The 20979-nt window shown below is 38.0% G+C and overlaps 1 protein-coding gene across 6 annotated transcripts in view; it reads left to right on the top strand.

Annotated features, from left to right (window-relative positions):
• LOC130417197 (adhesion G protein-coupled receptor L2-like) overlaps window positions 1-11351 on the top strand; it is a 95738-nt gene extending 84387 nt beyond the window's left edge. For 2 of the 6 annotated variants that reach the window (XM_056742542.1, XM_056742541.1), the window contains 5 exons: window positions 371-539; window positions 961-1089; window positions 2599-2695; window positions 4564-4692; window positions 9448-11351. In XM_056742542.1, the coding sequence (XP_056598520.1) occupies window positions 371-539; window positions 961-1089; window positions 2599-2695; window positions 4564-4692; window positions 9448-10337 (1414 nt within the window). In that variant the 3' untranslated portion in view covers window positions 10338-11351. Of the gene's footprint in view, window positions 1-370; window positions 540-960; window positions 1090-2598; window positions 2696-4563; window positions 4693-8864; window positions 8901-9447 lie in introns of all 6 variants that reach the window. The other 4 variants (XM_056742544.1, XM_056742543.1, XM_056742545.1 and 1 more) reach the window with 3 other exon arrangements.
• Window positions 11352-20979: the final 9628 nt, after the last annotated feature.

The following is a 20979-nucleotide window of genomic DNA, read 5'->3' as shown; positions in this document are numbered from 1 at the left end:
TATGGGAAAGAGTTCTCTGTCTCATATCTGATATACTGCCGTCTTAAAACTCGCCTACGTCTGGGTGGTCGAATGATAGGAGTGGATTCAATTTATGAGCGGATTTTGATTCTTCTTCACATAGAGTATGGGGAGTTTTTCCTCTTCGTGAACATGTGTTTGTTCATTTGTTTCGTTTCTTTCAAATGATTCTTTCAGACGAGTTGAGAAATGAATTAAATGAGTCATGTCTTGTGATTTACAGTTAGTTTGGCCGCTTACATGTTCGCCTAACGCAGAGATAATATAAGATGACTCATTATAGCAGTGTTGTCAATATAAAAGCATTAAGGAGCTAGTTGTCATATTATGTTCAATTGTCCATGTACAGGTCCTGGGTGCTGGGCGCTTTTGCATTGCTGTGTCTGCTTGGCCTAACTTGGTCCTTTGGATTGTTCTTCTTAAACGACTCTTCCATACTGATGGCGTACCTCTTCACTATCTTCAATACCTTGCAAGGGATGTTCATCTTCATCTTCCACTGTCTCCTGCAGAAGAAGGTAACCGGTGGCGATACGTTATTATACCAGACCGAAAGCTGATTGGGTTAAGTGATAATGCTAGTCTTTAATGCCATTTTCTGCCTGTGATGTTTATTTGTCTTATTTAATGAAATCGCAATCCATTGAGCTCATGCCTGGCAATATGGCGATATGGCACATATTGTTTGCCCCGGGGGCCGGCAGTAATTCACTAGCACACATGCAAAAGAAACAGTTTCGAGACGTTTTTTATCTGAAAGGCAGTGAAGGTTTTCAAGGTTGCGGCGTCTTCGCTGAATGAATTACAGGAACATTTCATTTAACACACACGTACACATACTGTATATACTCTTCATACACATAAACAGATTGGGTTAGTAAATGCTGTAAACAATGCAGTCCCGCTAATGTGTGTTGCTATATCTCTGCTTGTTTCTAGGTGCGTAAAGAATACAGCAAGTGTTTTCGTCAGTCTCAGTGCTGTGGCGGTCTGCCCTCTGAAGGCCCACACAGCTCCAACAAAACCTCAGCCTCCAGGTCCACTGCTCGATATTCATCTGCTACACAGGTACGTCTACTATCATATGAAAAACACACGCACACGGTCAAAGGTCTTTCCTGACTCGAGGCGACTGCTGTCGTTTGAATGACATATGAGCTCATGAAAAGACTTTCCCCACATTCAAGCCAACGGAAGAGCATCCCTGCCCTTGAGCTTTTCCCATGTAAAGCACGCTTAACTCCTCAGCAGCTAGAAAGATTATAGGTTACTTACACGGCGGCGAGTCTTGGCTTGTAAACTGTTGTTTCATTGACAGCTTTTGTCAGGGCTATTTGTATGGCATATGGAGGTGTGTTCATATTCAATCCCTTATACACTGTAATACATAACTGAATGAGTTCATAAAATGTTTAGGTTTTAGGAAATCCCTCTTGTAGATTTGAATTCAATTCTTCAGAAAATAATCCAGTGTGAGTTCAAACACAGCACATTAAAGGAATGTTGTAGGTTCAAAACCAGATCTACATTTTACTGGTGATCATCTCGTAACAGTCATTTAGACTACATACAGTATAAGTAATTCATTACAGTAAACATCATTTGTTTTGTTAAAAAAGTCCAAAGAATTTTCTGTTGGACTCAATATTGTGCCACAGTTGCTGACAGAGATTCATTTGTTGAGTGATATTTATTTTATATTGATTTGGGAATTATCATAGACTCATGACCAGTGTTGGGTTACTAGTTACTGATGACATATTCAACAGTGTCATTAGATTACTGTACGAATGACTCTCTCAGAAAAGTAATGACTTTCTATATCCAACATCAACCTTGTTTAATTAAAGTGATTAAAGAATAGACATGAAACGGCACTTTTAATTCATTCGGTTTAATAACGAACTACATAAAGTAGTATTATTAAGTGATCAAATTATTACAAAGGTGAGAATGAAACATTAAAGCATGATTTTAAAGTTAGCCTTTGAATTTCGATGTTAATTCCACTATTGCACACACATATATTATACAAAGTATTTATTTATTTACTTCAGAAGTAACTGTAAATAATTACGGGAAAAAACAAGAGTAATCCCTTACTTTACTTTTTCAAGGAAAAAGTAATTCAATTACATTAACTCATAACTAAAGGCTGGAATACACTACAATATATATTTTTTAAACTAGACATCATACACTTGCAGACTTTTTGAATGTTTTGCATTATAAAACAATACGTAATAAAATCTGCACACTGGCGCAGACTTTCTGTAACAACTCCAGACTGAAAATCTGATTGAAAGTCTTGTAGTGTATTCCAGCCCTTAGTAACTAGTTACACCCTACACGGCTCGTGGCATGTTTTGGCCTGCTGTGAATGTTTGCATTTGTTGCGATGGATTGTAACGTAATTGTCTTCAAAACGTGTCGCGTGTTTAGATGTCGTCTTTATTCCAGCAACTAACATTGAATCTTGTAATTGTGTTAAGAAGATGTGTGCTGAATATTAGACGCATTAATCTATCTCTCTGTCTCTCTCTCTCTCTCTCTCTCTCTATCTCTCTCTCACCGCAGAGTCGCATCAGGAGGATGTGGAACGATACGGTGAGGAAACAGTCTGAGTCTTCCTTTATCTCCGGAGACATCAACAGCACTTCCACTCTAAACCAAGGTGACAGCTCTAACCTAGCGAAAGATTGTGTGTGTGTGTGCTTTCCAAACCATAGTTTCAATGTAGTGTTTTCTTTCTACGCAGCAATTCAAAACATAGTTTTATTGTAGCTACTAAATAGTAACACAATTTCTATCTGCACTAAAGTATTTTATTAAATGGACCATCTTTAATAATGGTCTGGAGCTGTTTGATACAAGGAAGAGCTTTTAATGGCCACGATCACTTCCTCTTTCAATAGGAAATACATCAGCACATGGAAAAAAACTCTGCTGTCTATAGCCAGATTACAGTAACTTTACAGTTATTATAGTTAATAATTAATGTCGCTAAACTGACTAATACATGTACTTAAAACATTATAGTTTAGTTTAGCTGCCAAGCGGGAATTGCGGTGACACTTTACAATAATGTTCTATGAGTTAACAATGAACAGTTGAGTTTTTCAGCATTAATTGATCCTCGTCAATGTTAGTTCATGTCAATACAGTTATTCATGTTAGTTCATGGTGCAATAACTAATGTTAACAGTGACAACGTTTGACTTTAGTAATGTGTTAGTAAGTGATGAAATGAGCATGAACCAATTTTAATAAATGCTGTAGAGGTGTTGTACATTGTTAGCTAATGTTAACTAACAGCATTTATTGTAAAGTGTTACCGGATTTGCTAAGCATTTGGAGGATGTCTCAGTACACATTCAGAAACTTACATATATTTCAATATTGAAATAGAAATATTCATACTACAGTAATGTATTTTTTATTATGTATATTTTATCTGGTTTGATTTCATCATTCACACGGTTTCATGGAAGAAGTTTCCTCCCTTAAATAATCCAGTCTTTAGAAGCGTTCTTGCATTGAATCAGATGTTATGTAATGTGATTCATCTCAGAGCTGATTGGTTTGGTTCAAGTCTTGTTACTGAATTAAAAAGTTTTAACGCCATTGGAGAAAATAAATAAAACAAGTACTTCTGGAACCAGTGGTCATAGTTAATCTCTTCCATTGGTTTCTTTAACTAATACCAATATTATGAATCACATTATGGAGTACCACTCATTGCATCAAATAGAAAGTTCCACCCAGGCTTGTGCTATTCTTGACACTTTTTGTTTATTTTCTATGTGGGGTTCTTTGTAAGGCACATTGAAATAGGTTTTGAGAAAAGGAATATCTTTGTCATAAGCCCATGCTCAATTTGTACAAACTGAGTCTGATGAGACTCAAAAATATTTCTATGAAATGATACATTATTCAATTGTTAAAATACATCAAGACTTGAAATAGCGTTAGATGATCATGCCTAATTCTTCATCGTGTCCCGAGGTCTCTCCTCAGTTGGAGAGCAGCCAGGCCGGATGTTCAAAATGGTTTGATGAATAATTTAGGCTCGGCAAGAGTGTTGCTGATGAGAGTATGATGTTCAACTCTCACCGACCCCTCGACAGGCCGTTAGACGTGCAGGCGAGAGAGAGAGAGAGAATATGAGTCAAAAAACGCTCCTGTAGGTGTGACGCACTAACAAAAAGTTTGCGCTGCTCCGATGTGCTCTCGGGTGCACTGGGAATCGAGAATGAACGTTTATGTAATAGATTTAGAAACAAGTGTTATTTGAAGCGTTCATTTGTATTTTCTGAAAATATTTAAGTGCGTTTTGGCGACGACAGTATCAAAGTGTGCATGTAGTAGGCGGATACATTGATATAAATACTGTTATCTTCCGAGACTTGTAAAACAAAAAACACGTAGGGATGTTGGATGCTCATGTTTGAAAGTTTGACCGTATCATAAGACAATTTTTCTGCACTGTTCCTCTTTTTCACCATCACCCTTGCTCTTCTCCTCTCTTTCTTTATTCAACAGGAATGACGGGCAACTATCTCCTAACTAACCCTCTCCTGCGGCCCCACGACACTAACAACCCCTATAACAACCTTCTGGCCGAAACCATCGTGTGCAACACACCTTCACCTCCGGCTTTCCACTCCCCAGGTGCTCGCAGGCCTCCCCTCTGCTTTCCTATCCTTTCACAACGTTGATGGGGGTGTGGGGTGGAAAAAGACAGGGATTTTCACAGCACTTTAACACAGGACTGTAATTTGCTGAGTGTCTGTCATGGGATCGCTGTGGCCATGTGGTGGTTTTGCTGTCCTCTCTTTTTCTCAACACACAAAACTGCATGATTTTCGATTTTGTTTCCATTTCCTCCACGTCATGAGTTCACCCCTTTAATTCCTGTTTTTTTAGACGTGTTATGATTGACACGTGTTAATCGGCAGACGAGCTGTTATGTTTTCCTGTGTCTGGCTGTGATTGGCATTCCGTCATTGTCGTCTCTATACTTTACCCATCCAGTAAAATAAACAGACACAAACAGGTTCCGCATTTAGCGTCCTCCTTCCCGTCAAGCGCAGTCTATATCACCGGTCGCTACACAGGCGTTGAATCCTGAACGGTTTGATGATAAAACGAGCGAGTGAAAGAAAAAGAAGAGGCTGTGTGCTTTCAGAAATAACTGCCATTCGTTTCGCCGCGCATTTGACATGCGCCGTCTCGCGTTTATGTAAATGGAAATTGGTCTTTGCGTTTAGATTGTAAACATGCTTTTGTAAGAAATGGGAAGAGTCGTATCCATCTGTCAGCGTCTCCATCACGCCGTAGTCAGCGGCAGACAGTGAGCTAATCACCCTCCTGACGGAAATCGCCCAGCGTACACCTCCAGTTCCTCACGCAAGGCGACCGGCGTCCCTGCCACTGTCAGTCACATCCATCTCTAGATCAAAATCACATCGCCTCGAAAAACAACGGTTTGTGTCATAAAAACATCCTATACGGTCACTTTGAGTTGTAGGCCTGTCCTCATACAAACATTTTTGTAGAAGGTCCAGTTCAGTTTTACTAATCTTGATTCTAATTTTAATACGACAGAAACTTTTCTACAATAGCAAAAGAGATGCATTTCTGTAGAGAAAAGTACACTGTCATAAGATTTATCCGTATACATTTTTCTTTTGTTTACGGACATTTCCGTTAATTCAGTGCAAAATGTAAAATACAGGCAAAACAAGTGTATAATGAATATGGAAAATTCCTTCATATTAATACAGGATATTGTGCCCTATTTTTAGGGATTTCTTTAGGGAGTGTAAAAAAGATATATTTTCATGTTGTTGAAGCTTAGCCTCAGGCGTACAGCTCATTGATCTGTGACCACCGTAAGCTCCCTTTCAGTGTTTATTATCAAATTTAATAATAATAAATATGGATTCTTTATGGAACCCGATATTTCATATTTTGATGTTCTGTGGCAGAAGAGTTGGATTGAATTTGTCAGGGTCATTTGTCAAGTCTCTCAAACTGTGTAGATGCTCAAAATCCCCCAATTTCTTTTGGCTTTCGTGCTAATATCCGTCAGCACAGTCATGAGAGTGAGAGTTGTCATTCCTGGTTTTTGTTTTGAGCGTAATGGCTTCCATGCCGCGTCTCAACATACCTCAAGGATTAAGAGTGCACCGTGAACGCATCGCATGACGCTTGAAGCAGAATGTGTGAACAAAAGAAACACTTTACGTTCACCGAGCTCTAATTGCATCACTCCGACCTGCGTTAATATGATTTCCCAGAGACCTTCGCTCTTTACCTTCCATTTCCACAAATACCGCCAACAGAAAAACCAGCTGCGCTTCATGTAAACATGGCGGGGCTTTCAGTGCATGAAGTATTCGACCGGAGAGACGGTAGAATCTAAAGATGTGGCCTGGCTGTTTTCCCAGAATTCCTCCTCTTCAGCATGTCCACCAGTATTCAGTCTGTGTCTTCTGGCACAGCTCTCCAGACAATACCTTCCTGGATTAAACCGTTTGCCGACGCATAAACAAATGCAAATCATTTGGCCGAGTGGATGTTTCACGGTTGCTTGCTTTATTTTGGTCTTCTCTTTATCCTCGTGTTCGGTCTCTCTCTGCTCTCGTTCAGCTCTTTGATGTCTGTTTCTGCCTTCTTTTCTTGCTCTACAAAAAGCCTCTCCTTATCTCACAGCAGTACACACATTTTTATTTTTTTGGGCGTTGTCGTCCCCCACAATCTTGCCTTTGTTTCAAACTACAGAACTTTAAATCCATCCTATGCTTAGCATGAAACCAAACAGCAGCTTTTCCCCCTTTTAGTTTTTCCATCCATGTTTTTATTTATTTCATTGTTACAATTTCAAGGGCCAATAAGGGAAACGTGTTGATATTGCTGTGTTCATACTGCTTTGCAATTACAACTTGAGATGTTTATCCGTTCAAAGAAGCATAAACAGAAAAGAGTTGTTGAAGATGCTTGGGTGCTGAACCCATTACACCTGCCGCCTCCTGAATTCAGTCTTCTGATGGATCTGCTCATTACTGAAGTCAACTCACACATCAGTGTGTGGAAGGAAGCGTTAATGACATTGATAAAAAAACCTCCTTCCTAGAAGTGCCATTGCTTTACGTATCCACATTTTATTAATGACGCTCTTATCGCGCTCACTTGCTGGAATTACTGTCGGAAATTATTTGAAGCCAAATTAACTGCTGACATATTTCATCATTAATTCACGACAGCTTTGTACGCCAATTAGAATTGAAGTCCGATTCGAGATTTCTATTAAGGAAGCACGCAAGATGTAGCAGAATTGGCAATTAAATTGAAGTTTGAATAGAATTTCAAATATATAAAGTGGCAGATAATACAGATTTACAATTACAGTTATTTATACAATACAATTATTATGATAGGTAACATTAGTACGTAAGATAACATGAGCCAATGAATAACCCTTTTTTTCATCATAATTTCAACACTGAATAAAACAAATGAATAAAAGTGAAGTGAAAGTGACCAATTTGTCAGTTATGGTGACCCATATCCGAGATATACCTCTGCTTTTAACCCATCCAGAGAGTAGTGAACACACACACAGCAAGTGGTGAACACACATACACCCAGAGCAGTGGGCAACTATCGCTGCAGCGCCCGGGGAGCAAGTAGGGGTTAGGTGCCTTGCTCAAGGACACCTCAATCGTTTCCCACCTGACCTGAGGATCGAACCGGCAAGCTTCTGGTCACGAGTCCAACCCTCTAACCATTAGGCCACGACTGCCCCATTGAAAAGCGAATTGACCTAAGGCAGAGTAATGAATGTTAAACAAACGGCGTTCATTGTTAGCTCATGTTAGCTAAAGCATTATCTCATGTTAACCAATGAGACCTTGTTGAGCAGTGTCACCAATATTACATTTGATCACTTTTTCTGTGTGAATGACCTACAAGCATGTTCTACGAAGCATCGATCGTTCATAAAATAATATTAACATTGCAATGTGTATTTAATTTCTATGTGTGTTGAAACATTTGTGTGGGAGATAGTTTACCCAAAAATAAAAAATGTGGTCAATATTTATCCACCTTCATGTGGTTCGACACCTGTATGTGACTCTTTCTTCTGTGGAACACAAAATAGATATTTTGAGAAATGTCCCAGTGGTTTTGTTTCCATACAATGTAAGTCAATGGGGTCCAATGTTTTTTTTTTCAAAATATCTACTTTTGTGTTCTGCAGTAGAAAGAAAGTCACATGTGTTTGGAATGGCATCAGGGTGAGATAAAGACGTTTGAATAAACTATAAATGATGCTAAAATAAAGCTCGGTTAGGTCTAGAATATTTCTGATGTCACTGAAAAGAAAATGTGGTGGACACATCTTGGAAATAAGGAGGAATTGTTATCTCTAATCTTTTTGGATGAATGAAATTCCTCTGTTGTGTGACTGTTGAATTTTTGCTATTGAAATTCAGTAAATCCTGTCGTTCTAATTCACATTCGGCTTCAACATGCTGTGCCGCTTGAGCAGTTCAATTCAAATTCCAAGTCACGAGTTGAATAAGACCAAAAATAATTTCCAGTCTGGCTCCAGTGTGTGAAATGAAAAACGTTTGCAGATTTTTCATTGATTGATATTCATACTTTGTTTAAATTGTTAGCGAATTAAAATTCATTTCACGGATCTTGACAGACGGACTGAATTCAGGCCCCTGTACTTTGTAAGCTTTCTTTTTGGTGATTTCTCACTTTTCTGTCATTGCTGCAGTTTTTAAAACGAGCGTTGTTTCACTCTTTTTCTTTTCGCACATGGGCAGTTCTCAGGTCATCTAGCCTGAGCAGACACACATGATGTGAGTGTTTGTCCCCTGCCTGCTGTCTGTGATCCGTGTGCCTGGCCGTCTGTCTGCACTATTAACATGCTTCTCGTCTGTTCTGTGCAAACATTTGCAGCACGTTTATGTTGTTGGGTTTTAATTCTGCCTTCATATGCATTTACAATAATAGCTTCACGAATGGTAATCTGTGTGTGTTATTGCAAGAAGTTCTTTGGCTGCCCTTTAAAATATTTTCTGCCTAATTTTTATACTGTTAAGGACATACTGTTTTAATCACTTTTAGCGTAAAAGATTGTATTTACCAATAGATTAATACATTCATATTTGCATTCTTTTTATATGATTGGCATCAGTTAATTGTAGTGTACCCAATTCAGCATCTTATGTATTGTTTGTGACATTAGTTAGTGATAAACAGGTGGGCCGCATGTTTTACTAGTGTGATAAGAAACGTTATGTCCTTAATAGTAACAAATATCCATCAGTTTTGTCTATCATTTCATTGAGACTGTTATTGTTGCCGTCACTTTTGCGGTACTGAATCTGTCACCTTTCATTTCAGGCCAGCACTCGCTGACGAACAGCCGTGATGTCAGCACCATGGACACGCTCCCTCTCAACGGCAACTTCAACAACAGTTACTCGCTGAGGGAGGACGACTACGAAGACCCCTCGTTTCGCTGCCCGGCTGAATGCGCTTTAGGCCTGGACGATCCTGCCTTGGAAAAGATGATCATCTCCGAACTGGTTCACAACAACCTGAGGCCTCGCGGCCCGCCTCGGAACCAAAGCGACACCAAAACCGAGAAAGGCTTCAATCGCAGAGACCCAGCGGGGCAGCAGACACGCGTCAGCATCGACGGGGGTGTTGGTAACAGCAGCGGGAGTGAAGACGATGCAATAGTTGCTGATGCTGACACCTCCGCTTTGTCAGCATCCACAAACCACCCGGCACTGGAGCTTCTGCTCCTTAACCCCAACCACCGGGAGGCCCTTGAGGCCCCGCTTTTGCCCCAGCGAACTCATTCCCTCCTTTACTGTGCTCAGAGGGCTTCTCGACGGGCCGCCAGGCCACAGGAAGACAGTAGGGAGGCAGAAGAAGAACAAAGGCCGGCAGAAGAAGAGAACACGCCCTCGCCAAATAACAGGGACTCGTTGTACACGAGCATGCCCAATCTCAGAGACTCGTCACCCTCGCCCTCGGAATCGGTCGACCCTTGCAGCGGAGAGGATGACGTTTCGCCCTGCTCGTCCGCTCGAGGTGAACCAGAGGAACTCTTTCACAAGAGCTTGCCCGACCTGGGCGACGGGAACCAACCCCTCTCCTACTATCAAATAAGCCGGCGGGGCACCAGCGAGGGCTGTATTGGCCCCGGGCTCCCTGACGGCTGTCTCCCACAGGAAGGTGAAGCTGATAAAGATGGACAGATGCAGCTAATCACCAGCCTCTGAGTACCCTTGCCCTTCTTTTTCTTAACCTGTTCTGACCGTTCAGACACAAACTGCGAGAGAGGGACTCGTGGACGGCACAATGACTTTTTTAAGATACAGTCCTTTGGACGCTTAGGTTGTGCTAGTGCTGACGTGGAGGCTGTTCCCTGAGACTGGCATCATACACATCTGCCAAAAGCTTTGTACAATATACTGTAAAAAACAACAACAAGACAAACATGCCAATGTCCGATTTTTCTAGAACTTCAAAACGTTCCCGGCCAGTTTGCAGGTAATCGTCCCGTCTTGGAAGCACAGAGGTTCTCTGTAATGCAGAAGGAAGCGTTAAAGACTGAAAAAAGAAACAAGAACCACTATTCCAGACTCAGGCTTTATATTTTCTCTATTGCACATATAACTGTTGTACGAATAACAGCTGACGAAAATATATTTTGCAGTACCACAAGGGTAGAGAATTAAAATGACCATATTAGAAACAGTTCAGACAAATTCTAGGGAAGTCGTTGCACATTTTCTTGTAATGTGTGAGATGTTTCATGTGTTGTAAAAGCATTGAGAACATAAAGGGAGCCAGATGAAGCTTGCGAGCGGTGTGCTCTGATAGGGATTTGACCATTCAAATGTGTTTTGCCAACGTGTATGTAGAAAATAAAGCTTCTTTATTTTTGTTCAGCTGAACAGAAGCTGTGTCTTGCACAAATTCGGAGTGAATTGGATTCATATGTAATTTATTTTACTTAAAAAAAAAGAAATACTTGACAGTATTTGTCAGGGATCAGGAATATTCATGTGTTAACATCATACCTTGAGGACATATCTCAGTATTTGACACAAAATAATTTATTAGATGAAGTATGAACTATGAAATACAAGGGATGAGACAGACAGAGTGTGCGTGATGTAACACTGTTGATATTCATTTCAATCTTTTCTAAGAGCCCATTGTCATATGCTGATGTAAATTCAACTCTTGTTTGATATCAAATAAATGTGACAATTTTTCTGGTTTGCAAATATCGGTCTCATTCCGTGCAGTGTTGAACTTACAGAATTGTTCTTTTGGAAGTATGAGCAATGAAGGAACATTTAACATAAAACCATTTAAGGAGAAGAGAAAGTGTAAGTAAATATAAGGTGGGATTTGATTTTGATAAATTGAGCACTGAGCGTTGACTTTTAGACCGACACCATCTTCACATGCGTGATGAGAATAAATCTAACACTGTTTACTAGTGCTTATCTTTACATTTACTGATACATTTGTGTACAAAAATAAGACCAAAAACATGTATTAAGGGCAATTGTGATTTCATGTTGCCTTTAAAGAGCTCTGCCCAAAGCGTACACTGAATTAAAGTGAGTAAAGTGCCATTTCCATTCAGTTAGTGTCTAAAGAGCCTTTGATGAAACCCACATCCTGCTCTTAAATAGAAAGAACAGATGGTGTAGGTAGGCTGAGCGTTCTGCTCAATTCACATCATATGAGATATTAGAAAATGGTGTAACTCTTGTGTTCCATAAATATGTCTCATGAATATTAGCCAAAATACAAGGTTTAAAAATGGCTTAAGACGGATTCTGTATCAACACTACAATTGTTTTTTTAAAGAATCATTGTAATTATTAGGAACACAAAAATTGACATTGTTTGAGGTCTGAACTCGTTTGAGTAATAACCAAACACATGAATCATGCGTTTAATATATCATTTATTATTCCTAAATTATTTAAAATCATGTTTAATTTAAGAATCGTTGGTAAACGATGAACAATAATTTCTATGTGTGCTATGAACTGGCACTGCAAATTAAATTTACAAATCAGAAACCTGAAACTAAGTAATGAGTTACTCTTATTTAATTACTTTCCCCTTGAAAAAGTAAAGTAAAGTAAGGGATTACTGTAATTTTTCTGTAATTTAATTACTTACTTCTGATGTAAATAAACAAAATACTTTGTGTAATATATATGTTTGTGCAATAGCGAAACTGACATCAAAATTCAAAGTCTCACCTTAAAATCTGAGCTTTAATGTATTAGTCTCACATTTGTTATACTTCTTTATGTTGTTTTATATGATTTATTTGAATTACTTACAAGAGCCGTTTCATTGAATTACTGAACTATTCCAGGTTGTAGTAAATCAAGGTAGAAAGTAACTTGTACATTAATCTAATTCCACTGTTGAATAAGTAATTAGTAACCAGTAATTAATTACTATTTCAGAGTAACTTACCCAACACTGTGTACAGGGTATATCTGGTTTTTAATTCCACCTGTTTTAATTGTTAAACACACAGCTATACAGGATGCGACTTGCAGTGAAATGTAGACGAATGTGATTTGATGTTTACTGAGTTGTGAATTTTATTTGCCCCTCAGGGCCACCGTAATGAACCGCTTCAATGAGAAAATCTTTTCTCTTTAACTGCAGGTGTTAACAGCTGAGCCCATCCTCATCTTCCGTCATCCTTTTCATACAACACAAACAACTCTGACCAGAAGGAACGTAACTGCGCGTAAACAATATTGCTTTATCATAGTTTGAGACTTTCTAATGGAGAAACATTACTGCAGGTCTATTATGGCCAATTTCTAGTGTTGCCATATGGCAACGTTCACACCTACAGGATCCATTTCTGCAAAACCGTATTTGATAAAGTAACATCTGTTTAACTTATCAAAGATGCAGCGAAAATCCAGATGTACATCAGAAATGTTTTATAGCACAATCTGAGGATCTCTTGGGTCTCAGCATCCCTCTTGTCTTATGGAGAGAAATCAGATGTCTCGTGGCTTGAAAACAGCATATCATTGATTTCCTTTCAGACCTTGAATCCCAACGTCACAATAACAAGACTTATGCCAGTTCCCCAGCACAGAAAGTACAAAATCGAGGACGCCTCTAGTGATCAAACTCAACTTGGCCGCATGAAGTCCGTCGACCTCCGCAAACAATCCAAAGTGACCGTGCTAACCGGACATGAAATGTAAAAGAGATTTATAAACAAGCAGAAGGAAGCAGCGCTCGGTCATAAGCCAGTTTTCAAGACACCGTCGGGTTTAATGAAACTCTTAAACACCTTCCAAAAGCTTTGCAGGGTTTTATGCATATATATTGGCTCATTGTTGTTCGGCAAACAGCCCGTCCCGTTCCCATTCCCATGTAATTATCACCCTTCAGGTGGAGCACAGGGCAAATTAAGCGCTGGATGCAAACTGCTGACAATGTTGTAGTCTGATCCATTTTGCATGATGACGGTGTTAGTGTTTTTATGCACATCCTGATTACAAGCATTTTGACAGTGGGTGGTTGCTGTCAGGGTTTGTTAAGTAGGGAATGATTTCTTCAGGAACTCTGAGCTTGCTGTTTTTTCCCGCGATATAATCACGCACCGTCTGGAAATTCCTTGTTTGCATTAAAAGAGTTCATTAGTATGAGATGTTTTGATGGGGACGTCAGGTCACCTTTCTGAGACTGTTTCGCCCAGCGAGTCCTACCTTGGGCAGACAAAATATATCATGTTCTGTGTAAGCACATAGACCTATAAAGTACATGATATGACAAATCACATTCAGATGTCAGTGCAGATCGCTTCACTTTTATATGACACTGGGTCCAGGAATGGCTTCTGTTTCTGGGTCGTGTTGATCTGAATACTGAACACTGAGCAGTTCAGCTCATTATCATGGTCTTGCCTGCTTCTCTATTTTATGTTGTATACACAATATATAAATTATGCATGTGATTAAAATCCCCATTTTAAGTATTAAACTTGTTTAACTGAGCACAGTTTTATGACGCTAATAATATCTAGACTTGATAAAAAGATGATAAAACTGAAGGAGGGACCTAAGCCACATCCAGTGAACCCCTTAAAATAAGTAGGCTTCAAGGTCATTTCATGAAGTATACTTCAGTAGAGTTAAAGGGTATTTTTAAGTAGGCCTATATGTCAAGTAGCAATTACTACTATTAATCCACTAGTAGTATACTTGTATGTGTACTTAATATGACTTTGGTCAAAATGGGTTCATTTTTGTAGATAAAAGAATACTTTTTTTACAGTTTGAGTATATTTTTATTTTATACAGTATTTTTTTACTCTCTGCAAATTGCTACTTTAAGTATTTTTATACTCCATCATACTTATAGTTTACTATTTTTATGTTATCAGTGCACTTGATTTATTCTAGAACATGTATTATTTTAGTTATTTATTTTTAACTTTATGCTTCAAATGTACTTTATAGATTATAAATTACATAATTATGAAATTATAATTTATATTATTATCTTTAAATGTATTAATATGATGGCATGTGCTCAACATTTTAATGTAGATATGTTGTTAAAAGTAAAAGAACATTGAGATCAATCAAGAATGCTTAAGTATACAGTGGTTTTTGGTATATTTCTAAGAAGTGCTTAAAAAGTAGACTAATAGGGCACTTCAATAATCTTTTTTATGGGCCAGACTATTCGACTCATATAAAAAGCATCCAACATCATAGTGGTGAGATAATCAAAACCTTCTTAGGAAAATGTAAATGTCTAATCAATATTCTTTTGATATGAAATAATTAATGAAAACTCATTAGCACTCAGACCACCACTTATGTCTTTTCTACTCTTTTTAAAAAATAAATAAAAAAGCAACTTAGTTTTGTATGCTGTAGTAGACTTTGTGAGACCAGTTTTATTGCACTCACGCTTTTTGTTGTCCTAATGTTGTTCCAATTGCTTCTATTGTTAACCTTATTTGTAAGTGGATTGAGATAGTCACTGCTAAATGACTAAATGTAAATATGAATTAATTCTTTCTGATGTTATACATTGAACTCTACAGTCATTGTCTGAGCACGGAGCACTGTCACTCAATCTGAACTATTTTAAGTTCATGTAACATTTCGACTGAAGTAAATAAGAAACAAGCTTTCTTCATACAGTCTTTTAATATCAGTGATTTCATTTCATCCGTCTATTGAGTTAAAACTCATTCATTTAATAAGGATGTCTTTGCCTCACAACTGATGTGTGACTTAAAGTGTAAATATTTGAAACACTATCAAGAGGATACAAAGCGCACAAGGTTTATCACTCAGGCTGTGAATGTAAAGGGCAGCTGTGAACATGAAGACAAAAGATCATTCACAAAGGTTACGGATTAAAGGAAAGCGTGCATCAGTTAGGAAAAGTGTGGAGAACAACATCCAGCTGTTCACATGCCCCTGTTGGTTCAGATCAGGAAGCGCAAGACACATCAAACCACACAGACACAAGCTAGAGAAGGTCATCCCTCAATCCTCTCTGTGTGCTTAACAAAGACACAGAGATGTGAGAAGTAAAGGTGCATTATTTAACCAAAAAAGCATGTAGCATACAAAGCCATTACTCAACGGGTATGTCTGTGGTTTGCCAAGAAGCACAATAATGTACAAGTGTGACAAAAAGAGCTTTTGAGGGACCATGTGTGTGGCTCAAAGTTCTCAATGTCTGCACAATTGTTTTTCAAAGAAATTATGGAGAATGTTAAAAGAGTTGCTGAAAACAAAGTGTGGCACAAGCAAGGTCATGGGTTTGATTCCCGGGGACCACAGATACTTTATCTTTCATACGATGCATATATGAAATGTTAACGTTTGAGTCTTCTAAAAAACACAAATACTTAAATTTTGTATTCCTAGTTTGAGTACAACAAACCAACCCAACCACATGGCCAGTATATCGCGGAAGTGGCTTTCTTCTGTCAAATCCCAGATTTAAATCCCATTGTGCGGAGGCATGACCATGGAGCTAATCTTCCTGGAAAAATGAGCCCAAATCCCACCTGAACTATGAGCAATGCTCACACATAATCTTACACGCTGATCCAGAATGTGTTAAGGGTCTGAATACTTAGAACAGCTTTGTAGATTAGCATTTGACGGTTATCCTCTGCCTTCACCTCAGTATTGTGCTCGAATCACTGCAAACTACCAGACGGCAAGAATTTGACGCTCAGTTTGATGGATCACTTAGGACTCAATTAGGCGTAAGACGGCGTGCCCACACACCACCACAATCTGCTTATTGACCACCTGATGTGCATTGCACGTTAAAAGAGCGAGAGCTGTTGTAGTCTGACAGGCTTTCATCTGATTGGCTGGTTGTAATGTCATGTAAAGAGTCAGGATGCACAGATTTTATAGGAAGGGAATTGATTTGGTTTTGATGGCATCCAATCTTTACCAGACAGGTGTTATTTGTCATGGCAATCATTTGTATGTACTCATAAAATCGTATATGTACGACATCACTCGTAATGTGTCAGTGAGGTTTAGGGCAGTGGCGGAGCTACACTTTAAAAACAGGGGTGGCAAAGGGGTGGCAAGGTAAAAATAAATTATTTTCCACAAAATGTATATAGATTAAATTAAAGTTGTTTATTTTCCAAAATGTACACAATTATATATGTATTAAGTATACAGCAAAAATAGAACAATAAGTATTCAAAGTGCTCCTTGGACTAATCAAGTCCAAGAGAAAAAACTGAGGTAAACTTGGACCTGTCAAAACAAGGCAGGAGTAGGCAGATGTACACATTCAAACATGTACTACAAGAATAATAGTAGAACAACAATACAACAAAAAACATAGAGCCCTTAAACACTGACTCTAATGATAAACTTCAATAGTTGTACCAGGTATAACCTGCATCTACACATGGTATGGCACCACCAAGTTCACAAATACAAACATTCAGATTCAGAACAGCATAATTCTGCGGTTCTGGTGAGATGAAGCAAAATGTTTTACACACCTCATGAAGAAACCATAATTTGGAACAATTTGCTTGTTATTATTTACCGAGTACACCGTTACTAATAATACAAATACTAAAGTAATACATGACGACAAAATCTGAGTATATTGAGGTCTAGCCTATTTGACAACACAAGGAAAATTGCTTAAAGACATCTAGACATGTTAAAATACCAAAATACTGCGGCCATTACAACGCTCTGTTTTTCATGACAACGGTCTGTTATACTAAGATTAGTGCCAATATGAATAAGCCTACCTAATGTCTGTGATTGTTGCTGAACATTTGCTAACGACATGTTTTAAGCATATTCACACAGGCGTGACAGTATTAGTCAGTCAGTTTCACGACTAGTAATGCTCATGAAGTATTAATGCTAAGCACTAAAGTGCAACGTCTCCCTTACTTCCCGTTTAAACACTACTTCGTTTAATTTAATACCAATAAAAGCCGTACATACCAGCAACATGCTCTTCATCGATCCCGTGAGCTGTCGGCGTAGTTTTGGAGCCGTTTGGAGCACGTCACGAAGGTGCTGCGTGTCAGCTTAACCAATGAAAAGTGTAGCAGCAATAGCACGCTGCGGCTGCACGCTTGTGCGTGCTGCGTAAGGATGCATTCACGTCCGCTGGGAGATTTGGGAAATGTTCGTAAAAATCTAACAGTGTAATGTTTTCAGCGGGGTGACAACAGGGGTGGCAAGGACTTCGTCTGGGGTGGCAATTGCCACCCCAACTAGCCCTCTGGCTCCGCCCCTGGTTTAGGGGCGCGGCTTCAGAATTGCTGCTTTTAATAAAACTACATTTTAGTACGTTTCACATCATACAGATAATTTTTTGTGAAATCAGACTGTTGTGCCATGAGTCTTCATTCCCCAGTAAAGTCTTGCTTTACAATTCAAACTTTCCACCTTTCCTCAAGAACTGCATTCAGCTGAGAGAATCAAGCAGACAGTTTATGAGCAGATATCTCCTCGTCTCAGAGTGAACTGATAACCTCCATCAGAAGTGAATATTCTCAACATGTCTGTGAAATAATCTGAATGGACAGAAATCCTCACCACATATTTCCAAAGTGTTTTCTGTTCACATGGATGTCTGCACAAATGTTATTTGATTGTATTATTATTGTATTATGGTTGTTTCAGATTAAGTCGGCCTCAATGTCATATTGCAACAAAATCTACTTGGTCAGTCCGTCTAAATTCAGAAAAAGGCCAGACTTTAGTATTCAATGGCTTTCCAGATGATACACAGCAGGGTTCAGTCATCTTGTCCAGTGGATAATGTTTGTTAAAGGCACACAGCTATATATAAATAGCTATAATAAATGTCAGGTCAAGAATCCTGTAAAATCTGTTATGATTCAAATATAACAGCACTGTAGTATTATTCCATTTTTTTTCTTTAGAGGATAAACATTAGGAAACCCCACTAAACAAAGTGAATGTCAAGCTGGCAGACGTTTATCCTACTGAAATACTTAATAACTGAGAGGAACTGAAATGAACCCTCATGATCTTGTTTCAGTTCATGACGTTCAGCATCTCTTTGATGTTGCTTGTATGCTCGAAGCTTACTCTTCCCATCATTGTTTTATGGCCATCTTCAAATATCAGCCATTCAAACTTTCTGTTTATGACCAAAAATCGGTCAAATGAACTAATTGAAATGAATAAACACTTAGACGTTATATTACAGTGTTCTGAATATTCTCATGAGAACATAAAAGAATAAAAGATTCTGATATTGATGTTATTTAATATAAATAACATCAATATCAAATATATTCAGAAAGCCGTTTAAATACTCTAACACTGCTACACAACTAAACCAAGCTATAAAAATTGTGTTACTTGTTTTAAGTTATTTGTAACTAATGCATCATCTTATGCTAAAAAGATCATTTTTCTTACTTTATCACACTTCACAACAGCTTTTTGGAAAGTTCACTGAGAGAAAAGATTTTGTGCCTTAGTAGATTTTATGAAAAGAAATGATTAAAATATACTAAATTAATTAAACATTATGTTCCTGTTTTTAACAAAAACAATAGATTTAAAATAACGAATTTGGTTGTTTAGATTTTAATTATTTTCTCTGAGTAATTTCAGTTGAACAATGTATTAAGTAAATCCAGCTCAATTTTATTATGTTAAACCAATTTTAATTGGTCAAATTAAGTTTATTTTGTGTTGAGACTACATAAATATTTTTTAAAAAAATAGTTTCCAGCATGCTTTGTATCTGACTGCATTAGGAGATTCATTTTCCAGATTAACTGTCATTTTAAATGTTTTTAAGTAAAAAGAAAATACTTTTTGTTGATTTATCTTAGAGATTTACGAGAGTTCTGGTAATACTTTTATGTTTGGGATTTTTCAATTGATACAGTTGTTCAGAAGAGCGGTGCCTGTGCCTATAGGCTGAGGGAGGCGTGATATCAGGGTGTTATTTCACTTATTGAGCAGTAACTGTGCTAATGCCAGTACAGAGACCATCAGTCTCATCTCACTTGACTTTATCTTATAAAAAATAGTATTTTAAATATGAAAGCAAGTGATCAGAGAAGTTTGAGTCAGATACATGTTTTGTTCAGTGTCATTATTTTTACTTTATGGAACATTTACTTGACATCTTAACAAAACTAAATGTATTTAATACGTAGAATCTTCTTTATTCTGGTTATATTCACTTAATAGGACTAGGTGTTATAATCTCACTATTTCAGCACAGTTGAATACTCTACTTGAATTATAGCAGCAAATTTTAGTTAAAAAATGTTTGTGCAAATTTTGACGAGGATTTTATTAAGTAAACTTCAGTGTAGCTTGTTGTCATAAAATGACTCTATTTTATGAATCATTATGGAAAGTTAGTACTGTATCATCACTGTTTGGAGTTAGTCCACCACACTGGCTCTATCTTGTGTTTTTGTTACAGTATATGGACATTTATCACACATTTCTCATGTGTGTGATTTGTGAATCACTTGAAGCACTGAATAATACTGAAGTATGTTTAAACAGAATTACATACACTAGCAACATTTGATGGTCTGAGTTTCAGGTTATCTATTTAGCTAATGAATTGCAGGCATAGGGAATGTTTGGGAAACAATAATACATGATTGTTGAAGTTAAATACGTTTTGTTAATGCTGTAGTCAATGTACAGTTAACCTTTAATGGCTCATGTTAATCACTTTTAGTTGCAAGCTGCAATTTACAGTACGCTACATTCTGTACAGTCAAGTTTTTTTTGGTGGTGGTTGTTGTGTAAATTCCTGTGGAGCAGATGTTTTGAAGGGGAAGCTGTTATGTTATGGATAGCAGGCTTGGGAATGAGCAGAAATGTACATAATTGCATCATGAGAGATGACGAACAGAATGGGTCCTCTACGGTCTCAGGGCCCTTACTGTACGTACAACACAACCACTTTAACATTATGATCTGTGTGTGGGGGGAGATGAAGAAAAAAACTAGGGTTTCCTTTGATGGTAAAAACAAAGCAATGTGGTATGGAGATTATGAGACATAAAAACAATACCACGAATTCCAGAACTCGCAAAGTGAGATTGTCGATGTGTTTGAGTGGGAGTGAGTCATCCATCTTCATGTCTGTATAAGAGATGTGTCCTTTGTTACAAATGCAGATGCAAATACTTGCCCAACCTATGGCAAGTTCAAAGTCCTGTTGTACACACTCTGCTGACTTCAACACAATCCAAGTGCCAATAGAGTATTTGTATAGTATATGTGGTTTTAAACAGATGTATTTTTTAAAAGCAAGCTGTGAACAAACCTAACCTAACCATAACCATAACCTTTAGTGTTC

This window comes from Triplophysa dalaica, chromosome 3 (genome assembly GCF_015846415.1).
Source record: "Triplophysa dalaica isolate WHDGS20190420 chromosome 3, ASM1584641v1, whole genome shotgun sequence".
NCBI classification, from domain to species: Eukaryota; Metazoa; Chordata; class Actinopteri; order Cypriniformes; family Nemacheilidae; genus Triplophysa; species Triplophysa dalaica.
The sequence above is the reverse complement of the archived record's forward strand: the minus strand, read 5'-3'. Positions and strand labels throughout refer to the sequence as shown.